Source organism: Xiphophorus hellerii, chromosome 20, assembly GCF_003331165.1.
Source record: "Xiphophorus hellerii strain 12219 chromosome 20, Xiphophorus_hellerii-4.1, whole genome shotgun sequence".
In the NCBI taxonomy this organism is placed as follows: Eukaryota; Metazoa; Chordata; class Actinopteri; order Cyprinodontiformes; family Poeciliidae; genus Xiphophorus; species Xiphophorus hellerii.
Window position 1 is genome coordinate 30,289,051 of NC_045691.1, and position 16,987 is coordinate 30,306,037.

Below are 16,987 nucleotides of genomic sequence, written 5' to 3' on the forward strand. Positions count from 1 at the left end.
TGTTTGAAAAAACGAGGCCCACTTCCATGTAAAATACAAAACGCTTGAAAACCACGAGCACAAAATGGCTGCTGTAAAAAATGGCTGCAGATGGGAGCTGCGTGGCAAGGTGCAAAAATCTACAGAAAAAGCAGGGAAGGAGGAGTGGGTGACGGGAGGAGGGAGAGCAGCCAGTCAGTGGATCAGTCACTCCAGGCCTGGCCTCTCAGCAGGGGGTTGTGCTCGGGGCGCGATCACAGGCCTGCTGCCACGCTGAAGCCTTCACAGGCACACAGTGACAGATAGGAGGCTGCTGGCACCAGGTCACTTCACTGATTCACCCCAGCACTGCTTCATCATAGCAATTCTCTCTGGCATATATGGTACTTTAAGCAAGCCTGACCTGCATGTAGGCATTATCGATTCATTTCCAGGTATTTAGTCAGATACTAGCTATGGCTTGTGTGTGATTAAAAATGTTTCTGCCATAGAATCCTGAAGACCTGTGAAGTCTTGTGAAGACCAACTATGAGGGACTGTACTACCGCATCTCTTCAACTTTAGCAATTTGTTTTTCTCTTACGTTTTGGCACATATAGTAGTACGCATTCAGTGCTTCACTGTCTCTTTATTAGGACAAAGTCTTTGACGCATGTCTTGCCAGAAGAGTTGTCCCACTTAGGTTTTATTTTCCTGATACCGAGTCCCCAGCACAGTATGTCACTTCAAACATAAGAACCGACGACATTTTTATGTTTGAAAACTCAGTGGCTTTTATAGAGCAGAAAAATAACATTTATTTTAGACATTGTTTAAACCATGACTGTTGTGAATATTGCAGTATCCTACTTTCAGAGGTGGGCAGAGTCCCCAAAAATCGTACTCGAGTAAGAGTAGCGCTTCAACAGAAATTTACTCAAGTAAAAGGGAAAAGTAACCATCCAAGAAATTACTCAAGTAAGAGTAAAAAAGTATTTGGTGAAAAGGCGACGCAAGTACTGAGTAACTGATCACATGATCAAACATTTAATATTTAAAAATTACACAATCAATTGGACTAAAATATAAATTTTGTGGAAATTTTGATATTTTAAAGATGAAAATGACAGTAATTCTTACAAGTAACAAAAAATTAAACTAGCATGTTTACTCTCTGTTTTCAATATGACTTGCGTATTTAAGCTCATGACATATTGAGCTTAAAGCAGTTTGGTGTGGAAGTGGTTTGTGAACAAACGCCACATAAAGGCCTGTTGTCATAAATGTTGCTTTTTCCTTTAAAACTTCAAATGTTTTATTTCATCTGCTCACTCCACAGGTTTCTTTTACAGCAAACCAAGCAATTTTAAATGTCCCTCATAACTTGTTGACATTCTGTGTTTTATGATCCAGGTTGAAGATGATGCATTTAATATGCAGAGCACCCCCAATTTAACATTTTATTTAGTGTTTTTAGTGAGCAGAGCTTAGGTGATGCCAAAATATGAACAAGTAGCAAGCCAAGGATTAATTGATCCTAATATTAAACATTAGGATTTTTGGACTTTCCAGACATTAGCTACAATTTAGATTTTTACGTCCAAAGTTTAAAGTTGGTCATCCCCAAAGTATGTGGGCCTGGCCAGAACAAAAAGATTTGATAACTTTTAACCTTTCATACCTTTGGGCTTCCTGTGGATTTTTATGTTATAAATGCACACAGACCACTGAAGTGGACACTAATGCATCATAAAATATACCATCAACTACTGGCCATCAGCTGCAAATGCAAGAAATTATTTTTGTTAAATACAATATGGCCAACAGACAAAAAAGCATGAGAACCGACCTGGTCCCTCCTTCTACTGTAGACGACTCTTGCAAGTAAAAAAAATATTGTGACATCAGATAACCCCTAAGGAACAATACTACTGATGTATTTTTCAAATAACAACTTTGTATTTGGACAAAATTACAATTGATCACATAAAAATAAAAAATAAAAAAAAAATTATTTTTACAAAAAAATTTCCTACCTTTTTTATGCCTTAAGAAAAAAATTTTAAAAAATGGAAAAAAAAATTCTGACACAAAGGATCATAATTCATGCATGAAAGGGTTAAACAATCTTGTAGACATGCCTTTAGGGTCCATTTTTTGTTGTCTGCAGTATGGAGCTCAATATTTTTAGCATGTTTGCATGAGAATTGGTTAAGGAGTCTGTAGTTATCAGAGTGCTCTAGAGACATTTTACCATTCTCACTTTTACTCCACTAAAATATAAGGACTTTGTCTCTGCTTGACATTGCTAAATATTCATTAATTTTCAAGAATGTTTAACCCTGCAATATTAAACAAACCACTTACTTTTAGTAATTAATAATAATGAACAGATAGAGCAGACCTTGGTACCATCTTCAGTGCTTGGGTTTAATTACGTCAGACCTAACACAGATATATCAATACTCCTTTGCCTGTCACATCTTGTATTTTGTTGTGTACATCATGCGAAGATTCCATTCGGCACTCTGATTTTCTGTGTCTGTGCTACAGCAATGGTACACCAGCAGTATGAATCTTATTGGAACATGGCTGACTGACCGTATGGACCTGCAGCTGCATGTCTACCAACTGAAGATACTCATCAGGATTGTCAAAGTGAGAGCAATGCACCAATGTCTGAATACACTCCAATTTTGTAAACTAATCATATGACTATGTGAATACTCATGAGAATATTCAGGTGTGAAACAGAAATAAAAGTATAAATTAATATTCACTTTGTTCTGAAGTTAAGCCTAACTTATCGCACAACCCCATAATAAGAACAGCATTTTAAGGCGTTCTACAATTATGGGCCTACATAACACACCAAATGTCTCCTGCGTCCAACTGCTGATGGAAACTTTCCAAATTTCACCCCCACACAAGTCAGCTCTTTGATCGTGCAGCAGCCTGTCAACATTAATCACTAGCATTGTTTTTTGTAGGAGAACTAAATCTATTTTTTGTTGTTGTTTTTTACTCAAAGTAAGAATGTCCTATTTGTGACAAAGGAAAATATTTAAAAAAAATAATTTCCTCAGTGTCTTTACTGTCTGTTGTTCTTTGTGACAGAAAAAGTACCGTGATTTCCGTCTCCAAGGAGTTCTGGACTCAACATTGAACTGTAAGATGTATGAGACCGTAAGAAATCGGCTGACCTTAGAAGAAGCTACCGCTTCGGTGAGGGAAGGAGGGATGCAAGGCATTACAATGAGGGACAGCGATGAAGATGATAATGATAACTAGATCAAAGATCTGGTTGCTACCACAATGTCAAAATGGTATGGGACATTCCAATAACCCCAGGTTGTCTTTTCTTGAGTTCAGAACAGATTATTTAGTCAATTCGCTTTTTCTTTTTTCTTTTTCTTTTTTTTTTGTCAAATGTCACATTCTAATGGTCAATTAATAAACGTTTCTGTAAAAGTTATTACAAGATGAGAACGCTTAATGCTGATCAAAAACTGTTATCAAAATATAAACAGTACATGATCTCTCACTATGCTGACCAACTTTTCATCTTTTCATCATTTCGTCTCTGAAACACAAAGCAGCTGAAGAAATATAAAGTCCTTTTCACCTGTTTTTGCTACTGAAACTTGAAAAACCCTAAATAGCAATCCACAAACAAGTGATTGGTGTCTTTAAAAAAAAAACCCTGATAATTGATATTCATCCCTGAAGTAAATGGCTCGGCAGTTGTCATGGCACCTATTATCAGTAATGGAAAGCATGACACAGTGCTAAAAAGGTTGATTTAGAGGTCGTAAAGACTCGTCGCTTTCACTGGTAACTTACCTGATTGACTCTCAGACCCAAATCTCTGCTATATTTGGTTCATTTGATGTGAACATTTGCCTTCTCAGATGAGGCCCCCAAACCATAGAAACCATCAGGACTAAGTGCAACAGCTTATAAACCACAGTTAGTTCACTCCAGAAAATGTTACATTGGTTAAAGTAACTCCAAAGGAGACACACATGCAAAACAAGATGGCAGACCTTACCATAGGTCTAACAGACACATTCAGATCCTTCCTAACTTTGAAAGCAACAAATATTGAATAGGGGTGAGAGGGATTCGGCTCTTATATCAAATTATGACAAAAACACCCAGAGGTGAGAAAAAACTGTTCTTTTGCTATCATTTATGTTTATCAGACATCTGTCCCATTGGCAGGATTTTGAAAAACATCAACAAAAATGAGCGATACCAAGTTTTGCTTCTTTAAAAAAAAAGATTCTCTGGGACACAGAACACGTCTCCTTCCTTTAACTATGCCTTTCTTTGACATTTGTGTAAATTTTTGTGACATTGTCGTACAGCCAAAAATGCATATTGTGGTCTTGAATATTTAAGAACCGAACCTGAATCTATCCGTACTTCAAGTTCTTTTAGCCAAATTTCTTGAAAATTCCCAAACATGTTCATTTGGTGATGTGTCTAGTTACAGTTTAAACCAGAAATGTACATACAGCAAATAAAAAGGCACACACATTGTTTCTCACTGTTTGCGGCCAAATCGGACCAAACCTCTCTTGTGTTAGGTTGGTTAGAATGACAAAAAGTATTTGCATTTGCTAAATGCCAGAAAGCTTTGCAATAACATTTTTCGAATATTGTTTTGTAACTTTCTTTGAATTTAGAAGTTTAGTGAAATCTGAACAAAATCAAAGAAATGTGTCTGGAATCTGTATGACTTGGGCCAAACCTTTTAGGGCTCCTTCCGCAAGTTTCTCACAGTAATTTGAAAGAGTTCTGGTCCATTCCGCCTGATAGAAAAGGCATAACTCTTTCAGGTTTGGAAGCCGTCTCACAAATTCTCCATAGGACTGAGATTGGGTCTTTGTGATGGCCACACCAAAAAGCTGACTTTGTTGTCCTTACACCAGGTCTTTGGCTTTAGCTCTGGGGTCAATCTGCACATTTTGGACCAAAAGACATTCATCTCTGGGACACAGAACCCGTCTCCTTCCTGACCTGGATGGCTGGACATTCCCAGCATGTCTATACTTGCATATAATTGTCTGAACAGATGAACACGACACCTTCAAGCAACTAGAAATTGTTCCCAAGGATGAACCTGGCTGGTGCAATTGCACAGTGTTCTTGATGTCTTGGCTGATTTCTTTTTAATTTCCTATTGGATCAAAGGTGGAAGCAGTGTGTTTCAGGTGTGGCCTTAAAATACATCCACGAGTGTTCCTGTGGGAAACCCAAAAGGTTTGACCCAAGTCATGAAGTTTAAAAGACAAATATCAGTGATACTGAGCAAACGTACGTAAACGTCTAAGTTACAAAAAAAAATATCCTCATAAAGTTTAGGCATTTAGCAAATAAATATCATTTTGGTAATTCTAAAGACCCCCGACATACTTACAGTAGGTGAACATCAACCAGGCGTTCTCGATGCCGACTCAAAGCGGATGTGTGCCGGACATGTCCGGTGTAGCACAGTAAACTGCAGGAAAGCGTTTTCATATTGAATCTTTCTGTATACAACACTGAACTGATGAGGTTGAGAGAGTGACCAGGACACAAAGCAGCTAGGTTGCCATTAACGTGTGCTCTGGCTGCCCTGGTGGAGGAGAAACGGGGCTAAGCGCCCAACTAGATCATCAAGTCCATTTGGATTGTGGGACTTGAAGGAATTTGTCAGGAAGAATATATGCGGTCGGTAAGCTTGACTATGAAATCTCAACCATCCGCAGTGTGTGCAGAGCCCATGTGGTTCACAGGATACACAAAGTAGGCCAGAGTATCGGAGCCTCAACTATCCAAAAATAAGAAAGGTATGGTCTGATTCAGCTTCAGGGAGGGAAAAAAATGTTTTTTTAAATTTTGTATGTAAATATTTGGTTTCAACTGTATTTGATAAAGTAAATTCTAGTTGCATCATAGAAAACTTCTCTGGTCTGCTTTAAGCGAGGGGTTGGGATAGTTAAAATGTTTTTCTTTTATTAAAAAATGATTTATGTGTGAAACATGGAGCTGGTTGATGATGTTAGCCTGACTTTCATTTAATTACAAACCTCCATAGTTAGAAGTTGGCGAAATCAATTCCTTTGTTGAAGTTACAAAATGTAGGTTATGGGAAATCAATCTGGAGTTGGAATACATTCAACTTCATAAAAACACACCCTTTTTTTTTTAAGTCTGCTTGCATGAGACGTTAAATTGTATATTTGGTTTGGAAATATTTGTTCTTTGGAGCTGTGAAGTTAGAGAGAAAAATCCTGTAGGGGTTTTGTAATAGTTTGGGGTTTTTTTCAGTCTTTCGAAAAGGCAGCGTTATGTAAAATCTCCCCCTCAGACCTGTAGTTTCTAAACTTTGGCCTCAGCTCCTTCAGACTAGCCAGCAGCAATTAGCAAATACCAGGTGGAGCTCCACCTCTACTGAGCTCATCAGAGTTACTTCTCAGTGCAACACCATTTAAAACATTATTAAAGGGTTAATAAAGGAGCCTTGTTGTGATGACTTAATAAAAAATGAGTGTCAGAAAGAGCAGGAGAGAGACTGTCTTAAAGAGACAAAGGCCCAATTTTAAATTACGAAGTCTATTATCTTTAACGTCATATTTGACAAATATGCAGCATTTTTACAACAACTGAAAATTCTTGATTGTCTTATAAAACGGGACTATGTGTCTGGAAAATACACAACAGCCTTTACATTATTAAGTATAAGTATACAAATTGTATTCCTTGAGTCACGCTTTTAAAAAAGTTTACATTTAAAATTTGGTCCCAATTACAAATAAAAGATACAAAACTTCAACTTCACAGTTACAAGACACAAGTACTTTTGTACCAAATACACCTCCATATAGATGCTGTGAAACACTAAGTTAGGTCCGCAGGTTTTTTAATTTGTACACTGGGTTTGTTCCGGGCACAGATCCACGGTTTTATAGCTTTGTCCCCAATTAGTATTCTAACTCTAAACTTTGCTCTCGTAATGTTGATGGCACCACTGCAAACAGGCTGGAAATATAATAAATCTCCCTATAAGTTTACAGATAACATTGATTAAAAATAAGCTGCCTTTTGTCAGAAATCATTAAACATTCGACTGCAACTGTGTTCTCAGTTTCCCTCCTTTTCCTGTCTTTTTTTATTAAATGGATATGTTAGCAAGGTAATATAATTGGAATCTTGGTTTTATTACATTAATGTATTGAATATTTTCACATTTATCATTTGAAAGCAAATGTCTTATTTCATATAAAATACCTTTTACATGATTGAAGTATTTCCCATTTCTGATGTACATTTTTCTACGTGCCCTTTGCTTCGTTCCAGGGTGTACGATGTGGCTTCCACGCCTTGTGTTGGATTATTGTAAGTGAAGTTTTTGCCAGTAGTTTCCTTCTATCAGCTGTTTTCTAACGATGTTCTTCTTGAGCTTTGCGTCATCCTGTGTAAAAGTACTGCATGTAGCTGGTGTCCACTCCTCAAAGTGCTTTTGCTTCATGTGTGAAGTCACTGGAAACTTCTGTTTTGCCTTCTCGAAGTGCCCATTATTTCTGAGAACATTTCAATAAAAGGTAAATAAAATGTGGAAACGGCTGTCAACTCGATTATTTGGCTTTTTTGAAAGGAAAAGAGCATTGGGTGTGTTGTCTATGACGGAGCATTAGGGCCACGCTGAGGAAGAATAAGAAATAAAATTACGAGAATAAAGTTAAAATATCCATCTATCTATCCATTTTCGAGAGGTGGGGTACACCCTGTCCAGGTCGCCAGTCCATCGCAGAAGTTAGAATATTATGAAAACAAATTAGTATGAAGTCGTATCATGAGAATTTACCCAGGTGTTTTGCGAAGCTGAACGGTTGCCGTGGGAGATTAAAGGATTTCTCAGTCATGCATGGAAGAATCAAAACAACACTCCAGGCATGATTTTGATAAGGAAATAACATCATAATACGATGTAAAGCTCAGAAAAAGTCGATTTTACGTAAAACGACCCATTTAAGAGGAGAAAACTTGCTAAGTGATTTGTGAAATGTTTCTTTGTATTTGTACAAAAGAAAAAATTGTAAGAATACAAACTGTTCAGCTACTTCATGTTCCAGATTTCAGGAGTGGACACTGGAAGTGCAGAGGAATTTTACCCTGTGAGACTGCAAAAAAAAAATAAAAATACATATTTGTTAATCCGTGAGCATGATCTCCTTCCTTCATCCATAGCAGCATTTTCTTAAAACGGACTCGGAGATTAATCCTGCGGATTAAAGCGTCACTCGTGTCACATCCAGAAGAAGATTGAAAGAATTGTCACAGATCAAATCTTCAATGACTAAATTAAAATCCAGAGATCTCGGTCTCAAAATTAAAATAATATAGAGACCCAGACAAAAGACAAGAGGATTATGCATATTATAGTCTCAAAAGAAGGGCAGATAAATCTTAATTATTTGTAGAACGGGGGAAACAAATCCTTCTAAGAAGAAAGAAAAGAGGTTTTAGATGAAGATGGATGAAATGAGTTCAATATTATTGCCAGTGCCATTTTTTTCTTCCGCCTTGGGTTTAGGGTTGGCTGTGAATGATGCTGTCGCTAAGTTGGCTGTTTGCTTTAGGTTGAACAGGTTTTATATTTACATTAGATAAATAAATAAATCGTATAAAATATCATTTAAAAAACAAGGCAATAAAAGCAAAGAAAAGGACCAAAATGAGCGAGAGCAGTAATCATACAGTAATACGTTGCTTTGGACGTCACAGTCTGTAACTGTTAGTTTTACAGTTTTTTATTGTGAGTTTTAAGATTATTTTGTTTTTTACAATGTACATTTTTAGCATTGAAATACATTACAGACCCTCTCGAGCACTATTGACCAACGAGGGGAAAAAATCATCAGGATATGACGATTTTAAACACTTTAAACGATTTAATCCAATGCACTTAGATCAGGGGTGTCAAACTCCAGTCCTCAAGGGCCGCTGTCCTGCAACTTCTAGATGTGCCTCTGCTGCACCACAGCTGAATAGAATAATTAGGTCATTAAGGCTCTGGAGAACTGATCTACACAAGGAGGAGGTGATTAAGTCATTTCATTCCAGTGTTTTGTACAGATTTAAAAACTGCAGGACAGCGGCGCTTGAGGACTGGAGTCTGACACCTGTGACTTAGATGATTTATTTATTTGTTAAAAAAAACAACTAATTGAATGATCACTAATTGAAATGCTCTTTCAACTAATTGAAAGACTAATGTCTTTACGACATAAGTGAAACCAAATGGTTAGTTTCTCTCTTAATTAGTTAATTATTGAATTACCATTTCAGACACAAATGACCTGGTGAAAAATGGACCACTCACAGGGAATAAAGGTGACTTGTAACCCCGAATTTACACTACATCCGCCTCTGCTCTACTGTGAACGGCGGCGCTGCTGGAAGACGCAGGCGTGGGAAGTGAGAGAGCGCACCGCGAAGGCAGTGATTAAAAAAATCACGAGAGATGTCATGGAAAACGCTGCAGTAGTTCTCAACCTCCAAAATGAATAGTTTTCCCTCCATTGCTCTGACTGATGCTTCTGCTGTGACTTGAGTGAGAAACTTAACCACACAAATCCACATTTGTGTATGCATAGCCTTAACTGATGCATACTGACAGCTTATATATATATATATATATATATATATATATATATATATATATATATATATATACAGTATATATACAGTATATCAGCAGGGACACACCCCTGCCCTAGCAACTCCAGCAGAGCTTTGCCCATTTGGTTATTAGAAGAGCAGTACATTTGGCCTGCTTGTTTTAACACTATATGTGCTGTACAATGGCTGCTGGAAAGGATAAGTTCTTTGTTGTTGACTTACCAGTTAAAAACCTCTTGCTGTGTCCTTGATGATTGTGCAGGAGGCTCAACTTCAGCTTCTGGGTCTGACTCTGAGTTAAAGATGTACAGTTTGCAATTGGGCATCTGTTTGCAACCATTTTCATGTGGATAAAGACGATGTGCTGATGTGTAAACATGGGGTTGGAAGGGCGTGGCCAACGAAAGCTCATTTGTATAAAAGTGACCTAAACCTAAACACCCAGCAGCTCAAAATAGGCAGGACTGAGCAGGTGAAATCTCGTCATCTGAAAATGATTTTGTGCAAAAAAAAAAAATGTTATTAACATGTTTGGTGTAGGCCATAGACCAATTCTAACTGTAGAGCTGAAGTTTATAACTTTTATTTTATTTTTAAACCTGTTTTTAAATTATCTTTATGTTATGACAATATAATGAGACAAATGATCTGTGAAAAAAATCGAGCTCCTCTCCCTTCTCCCAGTAGCAATTTTGGAAATACACCACTCAGTGAGAAACAACCAATCAGAGCCAGGAGGAGGGTCTTAGCGCTGTCAATCACCCTGGCGCTCACTCCGTCCCCCTTTCTCTCTGCTAGTCTACAGCTGGTTCACCACAACATAGCCTGCCGAGGATGCTAAGTCTAGCTTAGTAACTGATGACGACGGACAAACAGTTTTCCTGGAATGGTAAGTTGTTTCTCCTGCATTAGCATTGATTCACTTAGACCAGAGGATACTTACTTATACTTAAATACCAACCCTGAATAGGAGTAACTAGTTTATTTACTTTGGATCAACATTATTAGCTTTTTCTTCTTTTGCTCTTTCAGTTTGTTATTTTGTTTGTATTTTCTTTTAAATCCTGTAAAGCCCTTTGTATTGCCTTGTTGCTGAAAATGTACTATATAAATAAAATTACCTTTACCGTCACAGCCCTAAGCCCCTCCTCCTGGCTCTGATTGGTTGTTTCTGAGCAGGGCGGAGCATTCCTTCAGACCGCAGTAACAGCTCAGGAAGGAAGTGGAGGAGATCAACCTTTTCACATTGTCTAAAATATTACACCGCCATGACATGGTGACAGTTTTAACAAATATGGAAAAACATGTTTTTGTTGTAAAGTAAAACAATAAAAAAGTATAAAAAATTTTAACACTACACTGAAACAAAACTTTGTTTTTTTTTCTGTGATGAGATGAGACATTAAATTCACAAATATTACATCACAAATGGTAATCATTTATCGCTATGCTACATTCCAAATTTGGTCACTAAGCATGTTGGCCTTGATGTTTCTGATCAGTAAAGAGTTTTAATTGGATTCTGGAGATACATCTGCTGCTTCTGGTTCATTCTGGTAGAATTGTATATTATTTATTACAAAAATAAATATACAAATCATTGCTTCAGTGATAGTGGACAGTTAACTCCGGCTTCCAAAATCTCCCGCGACCTCTATTTATTGTCATAAACGCTAAAAAGAAGTTGTTGAAGCTTAAGCTCAGAGAAATGGAACCCTGGAATGTTTTATTGTAGTGTTTCACAAAATGATATTTATGCAACATCAATACTTTGAGATCTGATTTCAATTCTCCTTTAAAAAAACCCCAAAAATATATCAGAAACAGAACTTCATTCAAAGAGTTACTGAGGTGTATTTGAGTAATATTCCACTGGTAATTCATCAACAGAAATAAAGACATCAGCTTTATTGATGGGGGGATGGAAAGTAATAAAGAAATGTCAAAGAACCATTTGATAGGGGGTAAAAAAAAGAAACAGAACAAAACATGATCTTGACCTTAACTGTCTCTGCAGAGGCCATGGATTCCTTCATATCCAATACATGGAGAGAAAAAAATAATAATCAACACACAGCTTCCAAAGCAGCATACCTATTTCACCATCCAATCTGCTCTGGGGGTGAGCTCGTTCTGAATGTCATTCATTTAATTTCCCCATGAATATCCAGACACGATTGGGCAGTCCTGTGCAAGAGACGACACCAGGGCGGATTAATGGGCCTGGAGATTTATGTTGGCACGATCTGAGCTGCTTTGGCTTTTAAGCTTCAATCAAGCGCGGAAATGGGAAATGATAACGGTATGAAAATAAAAGAGAATCTCCAACTGACCATCACAGTGAGAGCTGGCCTTTAGTCTGAGGAGCCGGCAGACCGCCGCTGTGCTCTGCTGAATCCCGCCGTATGTTTTGCCCATCAAGACGTTTCTCTTATGATGCGGACGCATAACAGCGGAAGGGGAAGAAAAAAAAAAAGAGGTCTGAAATCAGATAGCAGCACAAACAAGCAGGCCGACGAAAATAAATTGTTTTGTGATTTGTATTTTATTCACAGTGTCCTTCAGGACGCCGACATCAACAGAACAAAGCAGGAGTTAGGCCAGGCGGTGGGTGTGTGTGGGCGTGTGTGTGGGTGTGTGTGTGGGTGTGTGCGTTTGTAATACCTTGTGGGGACCATTTTCCTGACATATACTACATTGTGGGGACTCACGCTGTTTTGGGGTCAGGGGTCAGATTTAGGACTACGGTGTGAATTGAGTTTTGGTTAGGGTTAGGGTTAGGTTAAGGTTTAGGCTGTAGAAATGAATGGAAGTCAATGGAAAGTCCCCACAAAGATAGCCACGCAAACGTGTGTGTGTCTGGGTTTGTGTTTATGGACAATTAGTTTGCGAGGCGCCGTTATGGAAATTGCCTGTCATTTGGGAACGCAGGTAGATGTCAGATCCTTTTAATAAATCCGGACTTTAAAGCCTCTTATAGATCCCCTCTCCACGCACAAACCTTCTTATCGTGGCTTAACGAAGGGACAACCAGCCTACTGATTACTTTTAGATTCTTTTTTTTTTTTTTTTCCTGAAAACAGTAGCTTACTATTTAAAGCAATCTTACACAATGTTCAGGCAACACAGATAAGCAGATTGTGTGTTATCTCATGGAGCAAAATTTCACCAGATGGTTTCTCGTGTTTCACCGCTGTGACAGTGGAATCGCTCCGCCCGAGCTCATATTGGCGATCATAATAAGAAATATATTTAAATAAAACGTGATACGAAATATGAAAGTAACAAAACTATTACTGTCCTTTGATTTCAAGTTAGGCAAACATCCTGTGTTTGAAGAGAAAAAAAGAAGACAGTGGGATGATCTCCTGCTCACCACAATTCTGCATGAAAGTGACTTTTACAAATCTGCTAAAATTATTATTTTGTTGCTGCAGTATAATATAATCATCACTTTATTATAAATGTTTGAGTCACTGTTTCACCTTAAAAGGTATAAACTCTATACAATCAGAAGGCTCTTTTCAAAATGACTATCCCTTTAAAGGAAAACTCCAAAAATTGTTGAGACCTGTCGAGTTTCCTCTTATGAACTCTGCTGTCGGCCTTAATGAATTCATTATTTTCTCCCACAAAAACTTTAACGCAATTAAAAATATGTTTTACGATAGGAAGAGGTGTGAAACTATCAAAAGCCCTTGGAGGTTGTAGTTTTTCTAGCTGAAAATTGATTAAATATTCTTATCCAGTCGTTTCAGCTCAAAAAGAAATCGAGCACATCTGATTTTTGACGTGGATGATCGACTTAGATTTATACAGTACATGCGGTGCAGTAATTTTCAAAACAGTGATGCAGAGTGACTGTGGGTGGATACAACACTTCCACTGAAATAACCACACCTTCAGGGGACTGGTTAATAGTCTGTGGGTAAAAGAAAACCCTAAAGTTTCTGTTTGGGGTGTTCAAGGCCACCTGCAGGCCTTTATAAGGAAGTACATCTAGAATGAGATGACTTCAACTCAACTTAAATTCAAAATTCACCCCAAAGGGAAATTAAATGGTGTTATAACTCATATTAATTCAGATTCTTCAAAGATTTGTTGTAGACAGTGATGGTTGTTGGCAGGAAAGATCTCCTGTAGCGGTCTGTGTTATTATTAATTTGAAGAAGCCTCTGACTGAAGAAACTCTGCTTTTCTAAGTCAGTCTCGTGAAGCTGATGGTCAGGGTTATCCATAGCTGTCTTGATTTTGTGAAAAATCTTTTGCATCGTCATCTCCAGAGGTTCCACAGACGTCCCCAGAACAGAACCAGAACAGAACCAGTTTGTTGAGTCTTTTTAGGTCCCTGGCTCTGATGCTGCTGCCAAAATATAACGGCAGAAGAGATGACGCTCTCAGCAACAGCCTTATAGAAGATATGCAGCATGTTTTTCACTTCCTCCGGTCTGCTCTGTCCCTTCTTATGGATGATTCACTGTTGCTGCGTCTCCAGTCCAGTCCAGTCTGTTGTCCAGTGAAAACTGAGGTATTTATAATCCTCAGCCACCTCCACTTCCTCTCCCATGATGGAGATAGGGTTTGATCTAACCCCGTTCCTCCTGAAATCATCAATCATCTCCTTTTGCTTTGTTTACATATGAGATGAGATGATTGTTCCCTCCATCACACAAAGCGCCCTACCAGATCTCAGTACTCAGCCTCTTGTCCATCTCTGATACGACTGACAACTGCAGAGTCGTCTGAGTATTTCTGGAGAATGCAGAAGTCAGACTTGTGCTGGAAGTGGTTGAAGAGAGAGAGAGATTGAAAAGGAATGGAGAGAGTACAGAGCCCTGTGGTGCTCCTGTGTCACTGACCCACCTGTTTAGATACACAGTCCGTCAGTCTCACAAACTGTTTGTGAGGCAGTCATAGAGCCAGGCGATTGCTGAGGCCTCCACCTGTGTCTTCTAGTAGTTTCTGACAAAGCAGATCAGGCTGAATTGTGTTAAATGGACAAAATTAAAGGTCATGATTCTCACTTCTTCCTGCTGTGTCCAGAAATAAAATATTAACAAAGGTTTTGTTGAAGAAGGTGCATGATGGCATCTTCAACTCCACAGCGATAAGAAAACTCCTGATGCGTGCTTGTCTGCTTGTTCGTTTGGGCCAACCGGACTCTCTAAAGAACATGGCCCTTCAGAGGGCAACAGGTTTATGATCAGTGTTTGCCGATGTTTGAGTTTCCTTCGGTACCGTAACCAGGCAGGACGTCTTCCACAACAACACAACCTTTTCCTGGGTCAGGCTAAGGTTGAAGAGACCTCTGCAGAGCCAGAGGCTCCAAACACGGACATCCATTAGAATTGTATATAAAATCAAGTAGAGCTTGCATAAACCTCCACTGATGCAGAAATGAAAAAAAAAATGGGTCACACATCCTTTGAACATTCACCAGAATGCCCCGTGGAGCAGAATTCTCAAACATCCCACTTTTTTTTTTTCTTACTTCCTCTGATCAAAGCCTGAGATTCACACTGCTGATTGAGTAAATGTGAGTGTAATGTGGCGGCCGGTATTCAAAAGTGACAAACGCCTTGCAGTCATTAGGATGCCGCGAAAGTAGCTACAAACCTAAAATACTTGTAAGCGTCTGACATCTTATTCTGTGTGCCTCCTCGTGAGGTTGCCGGGGCAGTTTAGGATGTTCAGTTGTTTGTCTCTCTGGGCTACATTCAACGCAGCGCTAGCATTCAAGGAGACGTGGGCGTCGGAAGCTGGCTTGCCGCTCTCCTTTTGCCCTCACTCGGCCGCGGGCCTGTCTGATTGACGACCCGGAAGGGGGAAAAAAACGGGGTCAAAAATTAGAGGATTGTTCCTCTGGGTAACAGAAAGGAGTGGTAAATATGCAGAGAGGGTGAAAGAAGCTGGAGGAGGTTGTTTGTGGGGGGGAAACCTGCTGGCAATCTACCTGTGAGCCGAGAAGCAGGTTGTTTTGCAAGTTGCCTCTTGGTATCTGTCCGCTCGCATTTCACACGAAGCGAAATTACCAACGCAATGTCCATTTCGGGCCCTTAGATACCGTTTAATAAAAACAAGTGCTACGGTGAGTCACTTTGACGGACTGCAATGGATTCAGCGACGGCTGCAGAGGTAACGAGGAGACCTGGAAGTAAACGTTCCCGGTGGAAACGGTGGAACAAATATGTGCAGAGATTTGTGCGCTGACAGAGGTGAGGCGATGTGACAGGTAACGCTGCGGGGCGAGAGAGGTTGGGAGCACTCGGCCGGCCAGGTAGAGACATGACAGTCGTCCCTCTGCAGAGCGTCGGGATGGAAATGCTTCTTGACAAAAAGGCTCCCGTCGGAATCCAGTCAAGCGGTCACTTCTGCTGTTCGCAGCATAAAGCCGCAGTCCTGAGGTGACACACCAAGACACGTCGCATCCATGGCCGCAAACTTTCAGCTTTATTTTTTCTTTTTTCTTAGAGCATCGCTGGGCTACGAAGGGAGAGGTCCTGTCGTCCAATCAGCACAAAAACCGTTGTTCCGTTTTTGAGACTCTTTCAAGTTCATCTCAAAGTTTGACTTGGAAAACATTTCAGTCATTTATTTTCTGGTCTGTGAGAAATTTTTGCAATGAAAAAAAAAAAAGAATCATTATTAGATGTTATGATTCTACGGAGTTTAGAGTGCAAAAACGGAATTTGTGTGAAATCAAGAAATTTCTGGACAACCCTGACCATCCTCTTCGTATCTTCAATCAGAGGCTCCTTCAGAGTCGCTGTAACACAGACCGCTACAGGAGATCTTTCCTGCCAACAGCCATCACTATTTACAAGTGGTGTAAATATTAGTTTTGAATTTGTACATTTCATACAAACACAATTTTATTTATTTATTTACTTATTTACTTTGTCTTCATCAAATTGGTTTGAATCACAAAACAAACAATACCCAACAAAGCTGAAGAGTCAGATAATGACAGAAAATTTTTTTTCAGTCTTATCTCTTCTAATTCCAGCAAAATCAAGACATAGTCGAATGTCTTACATCTCACTCTGTGTTACAATGAACACATGTAACTAGTAAGAAATATTTTTCAAACCGAGCAATTAACAAGTTCATATTTCAAACTTAAAAAATGCATAAAAGCCTGAAGAAGGGGGGTATGATGTGATAAACTGTTAAAATATAATAGCTTTTTCTGTATTTAATGAGTACGTCTTAAAATGAAATAAAATTGAACGTCTTTTCACAGTGATAAAAAAAATAAAAACTGACTTGATTCGACTGATAAAATAATATTTAAGCACACAACTGTTATCTTGAAGCTCCACTTATGTGGCCCTCTGAAGTCCTGAGGGCCACATAA

At 38.8% G+C, this 16,987-nt stretch overlaps 1 protein-coding gene across 4 annotated transcripts in view; it reads left to right on the forward strand.

Annotated features, from left to right (window-relative positions):
* The window catches only part of cadpsa (Ca2+-dependent activator protein for secretion a), a 102,091-nt gene extending 94,519 nt beyond the window's left edge, over window positions 1-7,572 (forward strand). For all 4 annotated transcript variants that reach the window (XM_032550049.1, XM_032550051.1, XM_032550050.1 and 1 more), the window contains 3 exons: window positions 2,512-2,616; window positions 3,076-3,284; window positions 7,306-7,572. In XM_032550049.1, coding sequence (XP_032405940.1) covers window positions 2,512-2,616; window positions 3,076-3,249 — 279 coding nt within the window. In that variant the 3' untranslated portion in view covers window positions 3,250-3,284; window positions 7,306-7,572. The remainder of the gene's footprint in view (window positions 1-2,511; window positions 2,617-3,075; window positions 3,285-7,305) is intronic.
* Window positions 7,573-16,987: the final 9,415 nt, after the last annotated feature.